The 17010-nt window shown below is 35.8% G+C and overlaps 1 protein-coding gene across 3 annotated transcripts in view; it reads right to left on the bottom strand.

Annotated features, from left to right (window-relative positions):
• sd (TEA domain transcription factor 1 homolog scalloped) overlaps window positions 1-16323 on the bottom strand; it is an 82062-nt gene extending 65739 nt beyond the window's left edge. The window contains exons 1-2 of one of the 3 annotated variants that reach the window (XM_089474480.1): window positions 16255-16323; window positions 13939-14233 (exon numbers count right to left, since the gene is read on the bottom strand). In XM_089474480.1, coding sequence (XP_089330606.1) covers window positions 13939-13972 — 34 coding nt within the window. In that variant the 5' untranslated portion in view covers window positions 13973-14233; window positions 16255-16323. Of the gene's footprint in view, window positions 1-13938 lie in introns of all 3 variants that reach the window. The other 2 variants (XM_089474479.1, XM_089474478.1) reach the window with 2 other exon arrangements.
• Window positions 16324-17010: the final 687 nt, after the last annotated feature.

Genomic DNA, 17010 nt, shown 5'->3' with positions numbered 1-17010 from the left:
TTTTGAAATGCTTATAAAGACATAAAACATATTGGTAAATGAAAATGCAACAAACGATTGTAAGCATAAATAGTAAAACGAAAGAAACAACAACAACAACAACAGAAAATAATGAAAATAAAAACAATGCAAAGGCAGCGGCAGCAACAGCCGCAGCAACTGTTGCTGCAACGGCTGTGCGAATTGCGCAATGCTGCAAGCGCAAGCTTTTAGCCGCCACACAGTCTGCATCTGTGTGAGTGTGTGTGTGTGTGTGTGTAATCGGCTGCTTGCAATCGAAATCGGCATCGACAACAGCAGCAGCAGCAGCAGCAGCAGCAACAACAACAACAACAACAGCAGCGGCAGCGAATTTGGTTGACGAAACGCGAGGCAAAGAACACAAAAACGTGCAACAAATCAAATGAAAACGAAAACGAAAATGCGAAAACTGTGCGCATTTGCAACACACACAGAATCGGCAGCAACAACAACAACAGCAACTGCAACAACAACAGCAAAGCTATCCTGCAGCATAAAGCACAAACGAGGCTATTAAATAAAAGTAAATCAAAGCCTCGAATATGCTATAATTTAAATAAATTATTTTTATTTTACAATTAAACTTTAATAAAATCATTTAAAATATGCTTTAATTTAAATAAATGTATTTTATTTTACAAATACATTTTTACAAATTTATTTAAAATGGTACAAAACATTTAGTTATTTTATATAATGAGCTTATAAACTTTATATAAAAGTATTTAATAAATGTAACGTAATTTTTAATCTAATAAAAATTTTTTATTAATTTTTAATAATGAAAAGTTTTTTTTAATAATGAATCATTGGGCTTCATAAAGTAAAATGTCGAATATATTGGCAAATTATAATAAAAATATTTATATATATATTTTTTTAAATGATTAATGAATACAAAAAAATACTTAATAAATTTAGTATGAAATTATATTATATGTAATAATTTTCAGTAATTCATTAATTAATTAATTCATGCATTCATTAAAAAATATATAAAAGTATTAAATTAACAAATTAACAAATTATATAAAAAAAAATTTTTTTAACAAATTATAAAAAAAAACATAAATTAACAAATTATAAGAAAAATATTTTAACAAATTATAAAAAAAAGGTATTTATTAATTTTTAAATATTAAATTTTATATAAAATATTTTGAAAAATATTAAATAATTTTTAATAATTAAACTTTCTTTCCAAATTAATACTTAAAGTTAATAAATATATTAGATAATAATAATAATGGAAGTTTATTAATAATGAATAATGAAGCTTCATATAAAAGTATAAAATAATTGGGAACATTATTATATAAAATATTTATTAATTTGTAATAGTTGAACTTTAACTAAAAGTACTTAATAAAAATATTAGAAAATGATAATAAAAAAATTATTATTTTATTGAAATCTATAAGGAATGGAATATATAATGATAATAAGAAGGAAACAAGATGTTTTACTAATGTCTCTAATTATGTTCAGAGGAAGCCATTTATTATATTCGTTCGTAAAGAGAAAAGAGAAAGTCGTCCTTTCTATAATATTCATCTTGATGCATATATATAAATACATATACATATAATACATAAAGTCATTTCTATCCTCTTCCTAAAATGTTTCGATTTCCTAGCTATTCCAGCGAGCAATCATTGGTAAATTATATAATTGCTTTTGCATTTGATTTGAAAATGGCCCCATAATGATATTATTATTATTATTATTAATAAATGGCGATTGCATCTATTGGACAGTCATTGGAAGCATTTATCATCATTGATGGCTTTCAAATCATCAGATACACATCTCTGCGCTCCATCAATTTCACTGCATACTTTGGGGCGCATAGACAAATTCTAAGCGAATGTCTTCCTGAAAATACTCTCAAGTGTATTTTGTGGAGATGTTATTTATATCTTGATTGAATAAATGAAATGGATAAGAATGTCAGCTTTTTGTTGGGTAGCTTCCAAGGCTCTTGAACAGCTCTGAGAAGTATGCAATGGGGCAGAAGAGCGGGGGGGGGGGGGGGGGGGGGATAAGATTGAAATCAGTTTGCTATGACCTAAACATGCATACAGAGATGAAGCTGAGCAAGAATACAAATAGAGATTGAACAATTTGAAGGACGGGGAGAACAATGGAAATATAATTATAGATTTTCAATAATATATAACAGTTTTGGCAAATAAAACCAATATATTATATAAATTAATATATAATGTATATTTATTACTTTTATATTTTTATAAATTACATTAAAAGTTTACTCAAATCCATTTGATTCTGATATTTTGGTCTATGATATATAAGCATATGCTATCAATTGATTTGAAATCTATAAATAATTTTATATTATTTTCAATATTTCTATATACTTAGATACCAAATATATATTAAGTTAGTATGCACCATCTAGAATGTGATATATAGATTTACATATAAATATATCATATGATTTGAGGTCTCTATAAATTATAGAACTTTCTCTCTCTAATATTCTAATTCATATATGTATATAAAGGACGATCTCCATAATATTTTTATAAACATACTTAAAATCATATGATATAAATAAATATAAATCTATATATCACAATCTATATGGTAGAGGGAAATACGTCTATGATTAATTTTTAATGATTTGTATACCTTAATTGTTGCTAATTCTTTATCTTTATCTGCTATGCATAATGCGAACAGCATGAAGAAGAAGAAAAAACAATTGTTTTAACTTTTTGGCAAATCAATTGCAGATACAACGTTTGCCAATTACAGCAGGTGGCCAAAATAAAAACAGAGAGGGAGAGAGAGAGAGAGAGAGAGAGAGAGAGAGAGAGAGAGAGGGAGAGAGAGATATAGATTTGTATAAAAAAAAATTGGTCTCACGCCGTTTTTGACTACTTCCGATGTGACAACGCTGCTACCGCCGCCGCTGCCGCTGTCGACGTCGACGTCGCTGCTGCTGTCTCTCCCACGCTTCGGCGTGCTTCAGCCCCTACAATATTGACATTGTCATTAATGCGCTTTATTAAGCTGCGGCGGCGACGGCGGCGGCGGCACATTCGAAAGTAATTTGTGTTGTTGTTGTTGTTGTTGTTGTTGTCGCTTATGTTTGGGCCAAAGACAAAAAAGCTTTTAATTTAAGACGGATGCGACGGTCACGGCGGACAAACGTGTGGAAAATAGCAGCGGCGACGGCAGTGCGGCGGCGGCTTTTAGTTCTTTTGCGCTGCGGCCCGACCAAGTGATAAGGGGTTAAGTAAAAAATTTTTTCAAATGAAAAAAAAGGCAAAAAAACAAAAAACTAAAAATCACGAAAAAACAACGAAAAAAAGTTAAAATCAAAAACGAAGAAGCTGAAGCTGAAGCTGAAGCAAAAGAAAAAGCAGAACATTTATCGCTGCCCTTGCCATCATTGTTGCCGCCAAGTTGTGCTCCTTGCCGCCGCGTTGCAATCTCATGGATATGCATAGAGTGCTAAGCTCAACAGTGCCACAAAGAGGGGGAGGGGGGGGGGGGGGGCAAGGGGGCAAGATTGGGGGCAAACGGGGCAGACAGACAGATGTATGTATGCTATGCAGCAGTTGTTGCTATATAAGAAATTCTTTTATTCCATGCCAAAGGCCCCGCCGAGTGGTGGAGCAGCAGCAGCAGCAGCAGCAGCAGCAGCAGCGGATGGGATGGGATGGGAGCGATGGATTCGAACCAAAATAAATGCGCAATGCATACAAGGAGCGTACAGCGCGCCCGAGAGTTGAGAGCCGGAGAGCCGCTCGCAACAACGTGACATTCCTTAAATTATTTTCTGTGCTCAAGAAAACATTAAAAAATATTTTTATCTTGTGCAGAAACGCAGCAGCAGCAGCAGCAGCGGCAGCGGCAGCAACAACAACAACAACAGCAACAACATCAGCATCAACATCAACATCAGCAGCAACTTTGCTGGGAAGAATCCTTTTTTAAAAAGTTGCCACAGCTTCGACTGCATCTGCCACAACATCAGCCTTCACGTTCGCTCGTCGACGGTTTTTTTTTTTTTTTTTTTCCTTTACGCGGTCGGAGCCAAAAGAAAAGAGTAACACGGAAAAAATGCGACTCTCATTAATTTGTGGAAAATTGATTTTGTAACAAGCAGATAAAACAAGAACAGCCATCAACCAGCCCCAGCAACGGGAGCGATGCGAAGGCGACGGTAAAATAGCAAATACTTTCATTTGTGTGAAGAGAAAATGAATGAAAATACAAATTTCAATGGGAATTATAATATAATAATATATTATAGTAAAATATTTCTAGTACTTCATTAGTTCCATAAAATTCATAAAGCTTCAGTCAAAATAGATTCGAAGTGTTGGAAACCAAACGAATGATAGAAACCAGAACTGATAACAGAAAGGCCTTGACGAACCATTATACATGCTTGCTATCATTACCTTCATTAATATAACTATTTCTAACACAATTATTATTATCATTGGCATTACTATACATTATAAACATGTATAGTTTATATTCTATTATTGTTTTTTTTAGGTGTTAGGTCATAGTCATAGTCATTTTCATTTTCATTGTCATTGTTATTGTAATTGTAATTGTAATTGTTATTGTCAATATCATTGTCATTGTCATTTTTATTTTCATTGTCATTGTCATTGTAATTGTAATTGTAATTGTCATTGTCATTGTCATTGTCATTGTCATTGTCATTGTCATTGTCATTGTCATTGTCATTGTCATTGTCATTGTCATTGTCATTGTCACTGTCCTTGTCACTGTCCTTGTCACTGTCACTGTCATTGTCATTGTCATTGTCATTGTCATTGTCATTGTCATTGTCATTGTCATTGTCATTGTCATTGTCATTGTCATTGTCATTGTCATTGTGAATGTCATTGTCATTGTCATTGTCATTGTCATTGTCATTGTCATTGTCATTGTCATTGTCATTGTCAATGTCATTGTCATTGTCATTGTCATTGTCATTGTCATTGTCATTGTTATTGTAAGTTTAAGTAAATACCAAAAAGGATTTATCAATAGTTATTTTATATAGAGCTCTTTTGTTCCTCAGCAAATAATTTATAATTTTAGAATATTCACATATATAGGTATAGGAATTCGAGGCAATTTTATTTCCTGTCTGAATAAGATTTAGTAACCGTATAGCATTTCAACACAGCTCCAAATATAAATGCCTTCGAATATACTAATAAAATGAATAGTTTAGGCCTCAATTAAGGTTAATTCAATTACAGTCCTCAATATCCATTCCATATTCAAGAAAAGTTTCTATGAAATAAATTTTGCAAGCCAAGTTTCAAGCTGAAATATGTGAAATAAAATGCTTTTGCAGCAGATTGAAAATGAATTCAAGGGATTAGTGAAGGTTGAATTGGAGTGATAAATAAATAAATCTGCAGAGATTTTGAACAAAAATGCAACTGTGAAATTTATGGTATGAAACGAAAATACTTTTAGAAAACGCCGATGGCCGTGGGCTATGCAATAGTGGGAGCTGCGATGTGAGCTGAGGGGTAAATGGTTTATTTGTTTTGTGGAAAGACTAGCGTTGTTAAGCAAAGAAATGCTGACAAGTTGCCCCTCCATCCGGATGCTGAATGCGGGGCTAAATGATAACAATCACAATTTCTAGGCCGGGACCGGGACTGGCACCGGGACCGAAGCGGAGACGGCGACGGAGACGTAGGTCGGGACCAGGGGCCAAAGACAAAGGCAAAAGCTACGCGTAGAGGCAGCAAAGCGACAAAATGCGCCCCTTCGCGGCATACTTGGATTTTTAGTTATAAAAACAAATCGAAACAAAACAACAACAACAAAAATACGAAATTTATATATATATATAAGAGAGTGAAAAAGGCGGCGGCCAAGCATTAAATAAAAACAAATACCAAAATGAGGAGCGGACGAGGCAGAGGCCGCTTCACATTTTGAAGTTCCAGAGCTCCGAGCTGGACGGTGCGAAGACAGTCAAAGGGCGATGCACAGCTTTTTTGCAAATGACGGCGTACGGCGGTACGGGCTAACAGAAGCCAAGAGTTGGCGGGGAGAGGGGGCAGCGGCAGAGGGGTAGGCGGGTTTTAGCTGATGAGGGGAATGGGGGCAACTGCCACTGCCACTGATAGGGTAAAAGGGGGGAGCCGGCTTTGGCTTTGGGCCATTATAACATTGGCCGCAGTACGTCGTCGGCAGGCGGCAAAAATAGCCAAAGCCAACATGGCGGATGTTGCATGGAATTTATTTTTACTTTAAAGTAAAGAATTTTTTGAATTCCTGAACGTTGAAAAATGTTGAAAACGACAAAACAAAGTATGCACGAGTGTGCATAAGAGCGTGCGTATGTGTGTGTGCGAGTGTGTGTGTGTGTATAAAATACTTGCAAGGCATCAGCGCCTGGAGGGGACAGATACAGCTACAGCTATAGCTATAGAGCTACAGATACAGATACTACGTGCGACCGGCCGGCAATTCAACTGAAATGACAGAACAGCTGACAAGAAAAGAGGGGACAGACACACACACACACATAGAGAGAAAGAGAGGGGGGAGAGGGGTGCCAGGCAGAGGTAATGAACAGCAACGAGCGCTTAAGGACGCTGAGATCCCGATATCAAATATCAAAGAAATGTGGCCAAGTTTTTTTTTTTGTTTTGTTTTTTTTTTGTTTGCCGATCGGCAGAAGCTGTTGCCAAGTGTCTGAGATTTGTCCGTCTGTCCGCCGGACGGTCCCACTGTCCATGGCGAGAGTATTAAGCTAAACCTTTAGTCAATGCGATCGATTTCAGTTGCAAATGCATATCAAGCATATATACATATGTATATATCTATAACTGAGCGTTTGTTTGGCCCTGAAGGCTGCGGCCCCCATGCTCTCACAACCTGCTCAACATCATGGGAAACTAGCAGTTGTTGTTGTTGCTGTTACAGTTGTTGCAGTTGCAGCAAGTGCATCATCACATGGCCATCTTTTAAGGGGGCGGTGCCGATGTCGCATAGGTTTAATTCAATGATGCGTTAAGTCTTCGTCGACTCTGTCCTTAGTCAACGGCGATTTTTCTATCGAAATAGTCAGTGCAACTGGCATATTGCCTAACCGATATCGATATGGCTTGGCATGGACATATGTATGTACATATAGACAAATGTACAAATGTGTAGATAAGTGAAAAAGCTGCCAAGCAAATATTTGGTTATAGATGTGGAATATGGAATTTATGAAAATGGAGATATATGAAGATATATGGATTTTATATACATAAATATCAAATATACATACAGTCGAGTCTCGATAATTCATATCCCGCTAAATCGAAAATCGCGATAAATCGAAAAAATTCTATCCCCTTGTATGAAATTCGTTCTCGATAACTCTCGATAATTTGAATTTCTGTATAAATCGAAAAAAAGGTAATCCCCATGCCATTTCGCATTATCGGGAGTCTCCTGTATGTGTATTTGAGATTTATGTATATAAAATATGGATGTATATTTGATATACATATATGCATGTATATAAAACATTGTTGCATATTTTATATACAGTGCGCCTCATCAGGCTAGCGCCGCTTTCCTCATTTTCTACATAAATACTGAATATTCTCTACAATATTAAGTCTAGAGTTCTAAAATTTTTCAACTCTATTTCTCTTTTGAAAATTAAATAAAACTGCAATACGTATCATTTCAGCATTTAATTTCTAAAATATTTTGAAAAAAAAAGCTTACGAAAAACGTTGCTAAAAATTCGTCATAGAGAATATCTTACAGAGTTTGGCAACCAGAGTTATCAATGTTTTGTTTCATGCCACAAGATTGATCTTATTTGAGAAAATAAATATTTTAAGAATATATAGAGCCATTATCTTTTTAGGATTGCGGTCTACTTTGACTTTCCACTAGTTGTAAAATCGTCTTTATGACTATTATATGTGTATTTTTCTTGAAATATACATGGACATACGCAATTATTTATTTTTTTCGAAATTACGAATTAGAATTAATAAAATTCATTAATAATAGAAACAGCAAAAATATAGACCATGCAGAGAAATGTAATAAAGTTTAGATTTATTTTATGAACAAAAAAAATAAATAAATAAATAAATAAATAAATAAATAATATAAAACAAAGGCCAGTTGAAATAAGTTATAGAAGTATTAGTTCGAAATATATTAAAAAAATGATATATATACTTATATAATAAAATATCGAAAATATGTATCAGAAAATAATATCAACATTAATGGAGAATATATATATATATATTCCGATGGATATTTTAATGGATTAACAAATTGCCCGTAAGACGATTTAAAACTGTATTTAAATAAAACTTAAGTTTCACTTTTATAGAGAATACACATTCCTTTATATCAACGTATTTAATGTACATAATCTCGATCAGCTACTTTGCCAGTTCAATTCTAGAAAGGTCTAAGAATAGCCCGACAAGCTCTTTTGTATTGAGTAACCTCAGTTAAGGAAATTTATGGGGAAGACTCTCCAAGCATTTGTTCTACCTAAAACTAAACGAAACTTCATATCTATAAATATCTGTCTCGTTATCTCTATTTCTCTATCTACAATGTATAAAAACAAAAAAAGAAGGTGTATAATACGCTTAGCTACTGCTAGTTCATATCTCTGAACTAATTAATAGAATTTATTTCAAATGCACTTTGTCAGCCTAGGCAAAGTCATTGAGCTTTTGCCGGTTGGCCGATAAAGTTGCTGGACAATCGACCTTCACGAAAGCACTTTCAGTGGCAAATATAAACAAACGGGGCTCAGATAGTAAGATTACGAGTGCTCGGACTCGTTTTCGTAGTCGTACATGATGCATGAATGCTATGATAATATAAAAAAAAATAAAAAATAATAATACTAAAAACACAAAAAAAAAAAAAGGTTATGCGAGAGCCTCGCTGACTTGGCGAGACGTTGATGTGTTTGTGGTTCGTTCATTTGATCAATTTACGATCCGATTCGATCAGATGTTATTCGAAACTGTCAACGGATCAGTTTGACAATAATGTGTGTGTGTGTGTGAGTGCGTGCGCTTCAAATAAAGTGCAATTGCAAGCATTCTCAAATCAATCCGAAACTAACCGCAAACAAAGCATTTTTTTTTTCGATTTGAATTTGGCAAACTCATGGGATTTGGATTCATGTTGCCATGTTTAAACAGCTGGCCGCATAGGTAAATATCTTATATAGACAATCTGGAATCTGAGTGGCAGGAAAACTGTAACTAAAATACAAAATTCTAAATAAAAATAAATTTGATAGAATTTCTACATTAGACGCAGCTGTTTCTTGGCTCGCTCCAGGGAATTTCTAGAGAGAGAAAAACAGACAGAGTGAGAGAGAGACACACATACATAGCTATAGATAGAGACATATGTACATAGAATTGTCTGTATGTCTTGGCATCGACTAGTGTTAAGTACGTTTTCGGAAACCCCGCAAGTAGCTGCCACACGACGAGGCAGTCAGGCAAATTATTGCTAAAGAATTAACTAAGAAATAGGAACTAAGTACATTCGCTTGGGTCTTAAGTGGCAAAAGCATTTCATTGGACTTGGCCCTATAACCCAAAATTACTTAGCCACTGACCAGCTCTCTCGTTCTCTCTCTCTCTCTCTCGCTCTCTCTCTCTCATTCATACACTCTCGCTGTCTCTGTCTGTAACATAGATCTTACATAATATACAAGCAATTTGTTAAACAAATTCAATTAGGTTTTTGCTGCTGCCTGCGTTTGTTTCGCTCGGTCTCAAGTAATTTGCAAAAGAAGGAAAACTCAAATGCAAAGCTAAAGCTGCCAAAGACTAGCTGACTGACTGGGTGAGTGATTGACTGACTGACTGACTGACTGACTGGCTGACTGGCTGACTGAGTGATTGACTGATTTGACAATAAGGCAGTTGACAGTCTGATTGGACTTAGCGCCGTCGCTTCAGCTTCTGATTAGCCAGGCAATTCGATGACGCGCATGTCTCAAATGTAAGCAAATACAAACGCAATTAATTACAGAGACACACACAGACACACACACGCACACACACACATAAATATGCTCATTTTCACATTTCCCAACACGGCAGCAACATCATAAAATATCAAAATCGATTAACGGCGCGTGGCGCCAACTGTTTCTGTTTCACTAAAAACGGACAAAAAAAAAACAACAACAACAACAACAAACACCAAAACCTAAAACCCAAACCCCAAGCCCCACATCGCCCACGCTCCAGCAACACAACTGGAAACCTCAACCGACTCGTCATCATCATCATCATCATTATCATCATCATCATCATCGGCGTCGCATTGCCAGCGGCGACTTTTTACAAGTGCAAAACTAATTATCCGAACCGAACGAAGCAGAGCTCCATGAATAATACTGATAAAGCCAGCTGGCGAGCTAAGCTAAGCTGGCTGAGTGGGTGTTGAGAGCTTGTGTGGGGCTGTTTTTTAGGGGGGGTGGAGGTGGAGGAGGTGGAGCGCCTGCAGAGGTTTTCAATTTCGTATACAAATACAAATCAGTTGAGTAGTCGAGCCCCCTCACACACACACACACACACACACACTCCCATTCTTTCTTCCCTTTTTGACGATCTGGCGCGATCTTTGTGTGACGCATGAAAATACTTTAAATGAAAATCTGTTTTCAACAGCAACTTCATCAAAATATCATATATCCCTAAAACACACACACACACACACACAACCACACTCAGACACTTGTATAACTTTCATTCATTATTGTTCAATTTGAAGCTTTTACTAATCAAAAAGATCGCATTACACATTTCAAGGAAAATAAAAATTTCAAAAACATCTACGATCATCAGTAAGATTCAACGCAAATCATTTATGTGATTCGCATATAGTTTCAATATAATAATATATAGTATATACATATATACATATAGTAAATAGAGTATATAATTAGTATATAGAAAACTCATCCATTAGACTATACTATATAACAATTCCTACAATAGCTTGTTTATATAGCATTCATACTATCTCATAGATAGATTGACTTTGATCCAGTAACTCCAATTTCATTTAATTTAGGATATTAACTTTCACACCAAAGTATCGAGGCATCTTTATCGTAACAAAGTGAGAAGCTCTCCTCAGTCTCCTCATTTCCTCCTTCTATTCCAGTTGTTCGTCTGTAAACAGCGAATCTGGATAGTAATGCTCATCATATACCAATGTAAGCTTAGATATAAGATATTTCTTATAGGTATGAGGTATGAGTTCCGATGCAAATCTATGTTTATTTCTTTTTCAGCACAGCTTCAAATAGCACAGAAACAACATCAAATCTAAGGGAACGAAATGTACTATATAATGAATACGTTGATTATGAAGATTTCAAATTTTGAATATATCTCCAAATTGAAAACAAAAATGGGTATTTCAAGCAGTACATTAAGAAGTCTTTGAGAACGCTTTTCATGGAGATTAAACAATTAGAATATAAATTATTCAATTAATAATTTTTAACTCTGATATGAATATCATAATATAATAAATGAGATGAGCAGCATATAAATCACTTTTGTAAGTTCTATAAGCAAAAATTTAGATAAAACATGGAATGGGAAAACAATCTGTTAATAACTTGAAATGCTGTGAAAAATCGTTTAGTAGAATAATAAATGTTAGCCCATTTATGTTGATATACATCTGTAAGTATATATACATACATATATCGTAAACACACAAATTTAGAGAGACAAGAAAAATGCAATATTCAGCAAAATTTTGGTTAATTTAATTACTTTGCACTGAAATAAATGTACGAAAAATATTTCATTGCATTTCATAATAATTTGATTAATTTGAAACTGCTGTGAAACATGAAGCAGATGCATAATATATTCAAATATATATATGAATATACACATGTGTATATATTTATATGTCGTCTGTCATAGTTAGAAATGTAAACTTTTAATTCATTTTTGAAGAAAAAGAACTCAAAGTCAAGATGCATTTCCTTATCTGTTGCATCTGGCAAATGATATGATGGGAAATGATTTGACATGGGCAAGGGCCAGAGACTCTATCTAGCCAGTCCAAGCCTTGACGATGTTCCAATTTTAGAAGACTAGACATAGTCATGGATATCTTATTTAATCTTGAGCTTTGAGATAACTACAATGTTTACGTTAGTTTATTAGCTTTGGGCTCTAGAGAGGCGGGCGGCTTTTTATGATATGACTATGTCAATATGTTAGCTGAATAATTAAGCTCAGAGAGAGAGAGAGAGAGTTATGAGCCCAATAAAATTTCTGTAAGAAATTTCCAGTGAAAAAAACCAAAAAAATAAAAAAAGACTTCCTATAAAAAACTCAATGAATAAATTGTTCATAATTTTGCATCATATAGTATAAGATCTAAAGGGTTCATAAAATAGAAGATAGCTTAGCTTTATGAACCCATTTTATATACATATACCAAATGAATCAATTTCGCTAGCTTGATTTTCTTTGTCTTTCGATTTCAATCAAAAAAAATCTATGTAATATTTTTGAAATGATAGGAAAGTGTAGGATACTTTTAAAGATTTATTTTAAGCTTTAAAGAGCTAAGCCAAATATTTAAGAGTCAGGCCTTTACACGCGCAGCAAGCAGACACATTTGCCAACATTCTAATTAGAATTCTAACTAGAATTGAACAAAATAAAACTATACTTAAATACATATACACATGTAAATATATAAACGCAAAGATTAAAGTTTATAAGAAATATTTTTTTTTTACCAACTGATAATACAAAATACGGAAAAAACAGTTATGATTTTAATGGCTCAATTAGATTTCTCGTTTAATAGGCAATAACTGTGTACTAGCATATAATCTCAATTTGAGCTAGCGATTGATTGAGATTATCAAAGCCCAAGCAAATTGAGATATTTGAGAAATATGACAACGGCAAAGCAATATTTTTTGCCAACTGATAATACTAAATATGATTTCCGTTGAAAGGTAAGCAAGAAGTGTCTCTATCTGGCAACGCCATTGAAACAAAAGTCCTTAAACGCGCAGCGCACAGAAAAGGCTGTCGTAATTCTAATTAGAAATCCAACTAGAATTAAGCAATAAACTAAATAAACGTAAGCCCACATTTGTTTATAAATAGTACAAATTCACACAGATTGTAATTTTTGTAATATACCGCAATGCCATAAGCTAAATTTGTACTAACGTTTATGATTTCCTTTGCAAGTCAGGCTAAAAACAGTGAAAACAGTTGAGATTCTAATTGGAACTCCAACTAGAATTGAGCATTCGGCAATATTTATATGGTATACGAAGTTAAATCCCACACAGATTTTTTTAGCATTTAAGATATTTTAGTTTTCTTTTCTTTTTTATCACCAAATAGATAAGCTTGCTGCATTCAAGACAATTTTAGAGCGCGAATTACGCATCTGCCGTATGAATGAGCCAAGCTTAATCTGAAGCTGCAGATGGATCGTGCTTTCGTATGCATAAGTCTGTATACACATACATCTATGTGGCTAGTGATATCACAGAGATTATCATTATTTTTATTTATGTGCTCACTTTTTTTTTTTGTGGCTTTTCATTTAACATGTTTGTTGTTTTTATTTTTTATTTTTTTATTTATTTATTTTTTGTCTGATAAGAATGGCCACGCATCAGATTAAGCTGGCGATAGCTGGCGCTGATGTAATGCGATATGCCCGTCGTATATGAATCATCCGACGGCTTTTTGATTAGCAATATTTTGAGCTGGCTTTGGGCTGAGAGCCATGGTAGATATGTGCATGTGTATATGTATATGTATGTGTACTTCATAATATTGAAATTGAATTTGAATTTAATAAATTTTCTTCACTTACTTTTGTATAGAAATTTGGAATAATCACAATCCATGGTTGTTGTTGTTGCTGTTGATGTTGCTGATGTTGCTGTTGCTGCGGCTGCTGCTGCTGCTTGTTGTTGTTTGTTGGTTTTGTTTGTTGAATGTCTAATGCTGTTGTTGCAGTTGTTGTTGTTGCGCTGACATGAAGCTGCCGTTAGAGTTGCTGAATTGATGCGACGTTGTTGCTGTTGCTGTTGCTGCTGTTGCTTTGCTTGGATTTGATTGATTCACAACTGCTGCATTCGCATTGCTTTTCGCTTTTGCGCCATTCACTTGACAACAATTACGAGCAACCAAAAAAAAAAAACGTAAAAAAAAGTAATACACACACACACGCAGAGAGAGAAAGAGAAATAAATAAATAAATAAATATGAAATGCCGCTAGGAGGAGGCGGGTTGGGCGGGTGGTCGGTCGGTCCGCTTGGTTCTTAGCTCGTTGAGGGCCGGGTTTCGAAAATTGCAGCGTTGACACGAAAATTTGAAGATTGCCGCCGGCGGCGGTGTAAGAAAAACTGAAATTCGAATTTCGAGTTCGAGTTCGAAGCTCGAGCAACCTTCTGCTGCTGCTGCTGCTGCTCTGCCGCTGCCTGTGTGTAGGTTTTGTTGTTTATTTTGTTTCTTCTTTTTATTGACACTTGATGGGCGCTGTTGTTGCTGCTGCCATGTGTTTCTTGTTGTTGTTGTTGTTGTTGTTGTTGTTGCTACGGTTGTTGCTGTTGCTTTTGCCGTTGTCGAATTTTGTTATTGTTGCAATTTAATGCCACTTTACAAGCATGTATAACATTGTGAGTTTTTGGTGGCTGTCGCTCTTCTTCTTCTTCTTCTCGTTGTTGTTGTTGTAGGTTTTCGCTTTTGTTTTGCTTTCATTTACACAGTGAGCTAGCTGCTGCAGGTGTTGGTATGTAAAGCTCACACTCACACCGACGCACACACATATACACACTAATACACGGACGAGCACATGCATATGCTTGTGACAGTTGCATATTCTTTGGTTGACTGTCGCCGCCGCAGCATAAATTCTAGTTGTACTGCTGCTGCTGCTGCCTTCTTCTTCTTCTTCTTCTTCTTTAATTTGCCGTAAGCATTTCTAGCTTTTCTCTTTTTTTATCTCCACTGTAGTTGGGAGTCGCTGTTGCTGTTGCTGTCGCTGCCGTCGCCTGCGTTGCTGTTGTTGTTGTTGTTGTTGTTCTTGTTGCGCTCTTCCGTCTAACTGTTTCTTTATTTGGGCGCGCCTTTTGCTTGACTTTAACCAAATTGAAATTTGAACAATATGTGTTAAGCTTTGATTATTATGATTGTTCTTGTTGCTGTTGTTGTTGTATATTTTTGTTGTTGTTGTTGTTGTTGTACTTCTTGGTGTGACGCGTTTTATACGGCACGAGAAAAAGGCGCGCAATCTACGGACGCTGCTGCTGCTGCGGCTGCGGCTGCTGCTGGGCGTATTGTCGCCGTTGTTGTTTGGTGCAACAGTTGCGCCGCCTTTAGCCACACACAACAGTCACTGGGCGCAACACACACCCACGCGCACAACAACAACGCAAATTTATGCACATCAAAAAAACTGTTGTACAACAAATTGGTTTTTGGTCACACAACAACCAAACAAAAAAAAAAAAAAAAAGCAACAAAAATTTGTGGTATAAGAACTTGTCATAGAGCACCAGAAAAAAACACACGCACGCAGCACACAGTTACACGTACATACCTAAGTAGGTGTGTGTGTGTATGTGTAATTATAATTCGGTTATTCGCGCTGCTGCTGCCGTCGCCGTCGCCGTTGCGAATTTAATTTAATTTCTTTTGCTATACTTTATTGTAGTTCTATTGCTATTGTGTGTCCGTGTGGCCGTCTATATATGTATGTGTGTGTATGTTTTGCCTAACGGCAGTTGGCGGCACGCGCTGACCAATATTTAAGTTTATTTTTTTTTTTTTTTTTTGGTATTTTTGATTTTTGATTTTTTGTTTTCTATGTATCTTAACAGATGATTCTGATTGGGATGCGGTTTCGTATGGGCTGCCCTTTCGGCATTTTTCTTAAACGTTTTTCTTACACGCGCCGCTCAATGCTCCGGGCCGGAGAGTCAAAGACGAAATGTGCTTTTAATGTAGACACAAACACAGAGACACGCGGTCACACACATAGATGATATATTTCTATATATATATATGTATATTTATTTATATACATACATACATATATATATATACACGCATGTACGTTAAAAGAAATTTTCTATAGGTATTGTCTAAGCGTATTTGGCTATTTGATTAAAATTTGTTAACTACGTGCTGCGCTTGCTTTCGCATACAAAATGTGACGCCAACACAACCGACGGTATAAACAAAACTACCAATACGAAATTAGCTCAAAATGTATTTCAGGCAAAAATTAAAACAGCAAAAGCGCTCATTGCGCGCGAGTGAGCCGTGCAGCAAAACTGCCAACCTACCCATACACGCATACAAGCACAGGCATATATGTACGAGCACAAGCACAGTCACACACACACACGTACACATATAGAGAGACAAACACAGAGCTAGCATACGAACCATACCCGAAGACCGAGCCCCAACAGTTTGTTGGATACGCGCGCGAAACACACACACACACACACAGACACTGTATATGTATATATAGCAAATTTACTCACCGAGTTGGTCCGCCGCCACCAGCTGAATGGAGTGCCGAGAGCGAAATACGAGTGTGAGCGAGGGAGCGCGAGACTGTGAGTTAGAGCGAGAGACGGCATTCGAGAGAATTCTGCCGCTGTCTGTACAGTATGGGAGCGAGCGACTGGAGTGCGCACAGCGCATGAATCAGCTTCCGCTGTTTTTGTTCCCTGTTGTTGTTGTCGTTCTTCTTGTTCTGGTTAGCTTGCGAACTGAGTTTCGCTCAAACACGTGTTGTTGCTGGCTCGCCTATGGTTGAGTGCTTTCAGTGAGGCGGTCGTATAAGAGACACCACAGAGCGCACTTGCTGTGGCCCGATGCTCAAAACTATACATGTGTGTTAGTGTGTGCATAAGCAGGTTTATGCGC

The sequence above is a fragment of the Drosophila arizonae genome, chromosome X, assembly GCF_054131065.1.
Source record: "Drosophila arizonae isolate 15081-1271.41 chromosome X, UAZ_ARI_1.0, whole genome shotgun sequence".
Lineage (NCBI taxonomy): Eukaryota > Metazoa > Arthropoda > Insecta > Diptera > Drosophilidae > Drosophila > Drosophila arizonae.
Note: the sequence above shows the minus strand (reverse complement) of the source record. Positions and strands in the feature narration are given on the sequence as shown.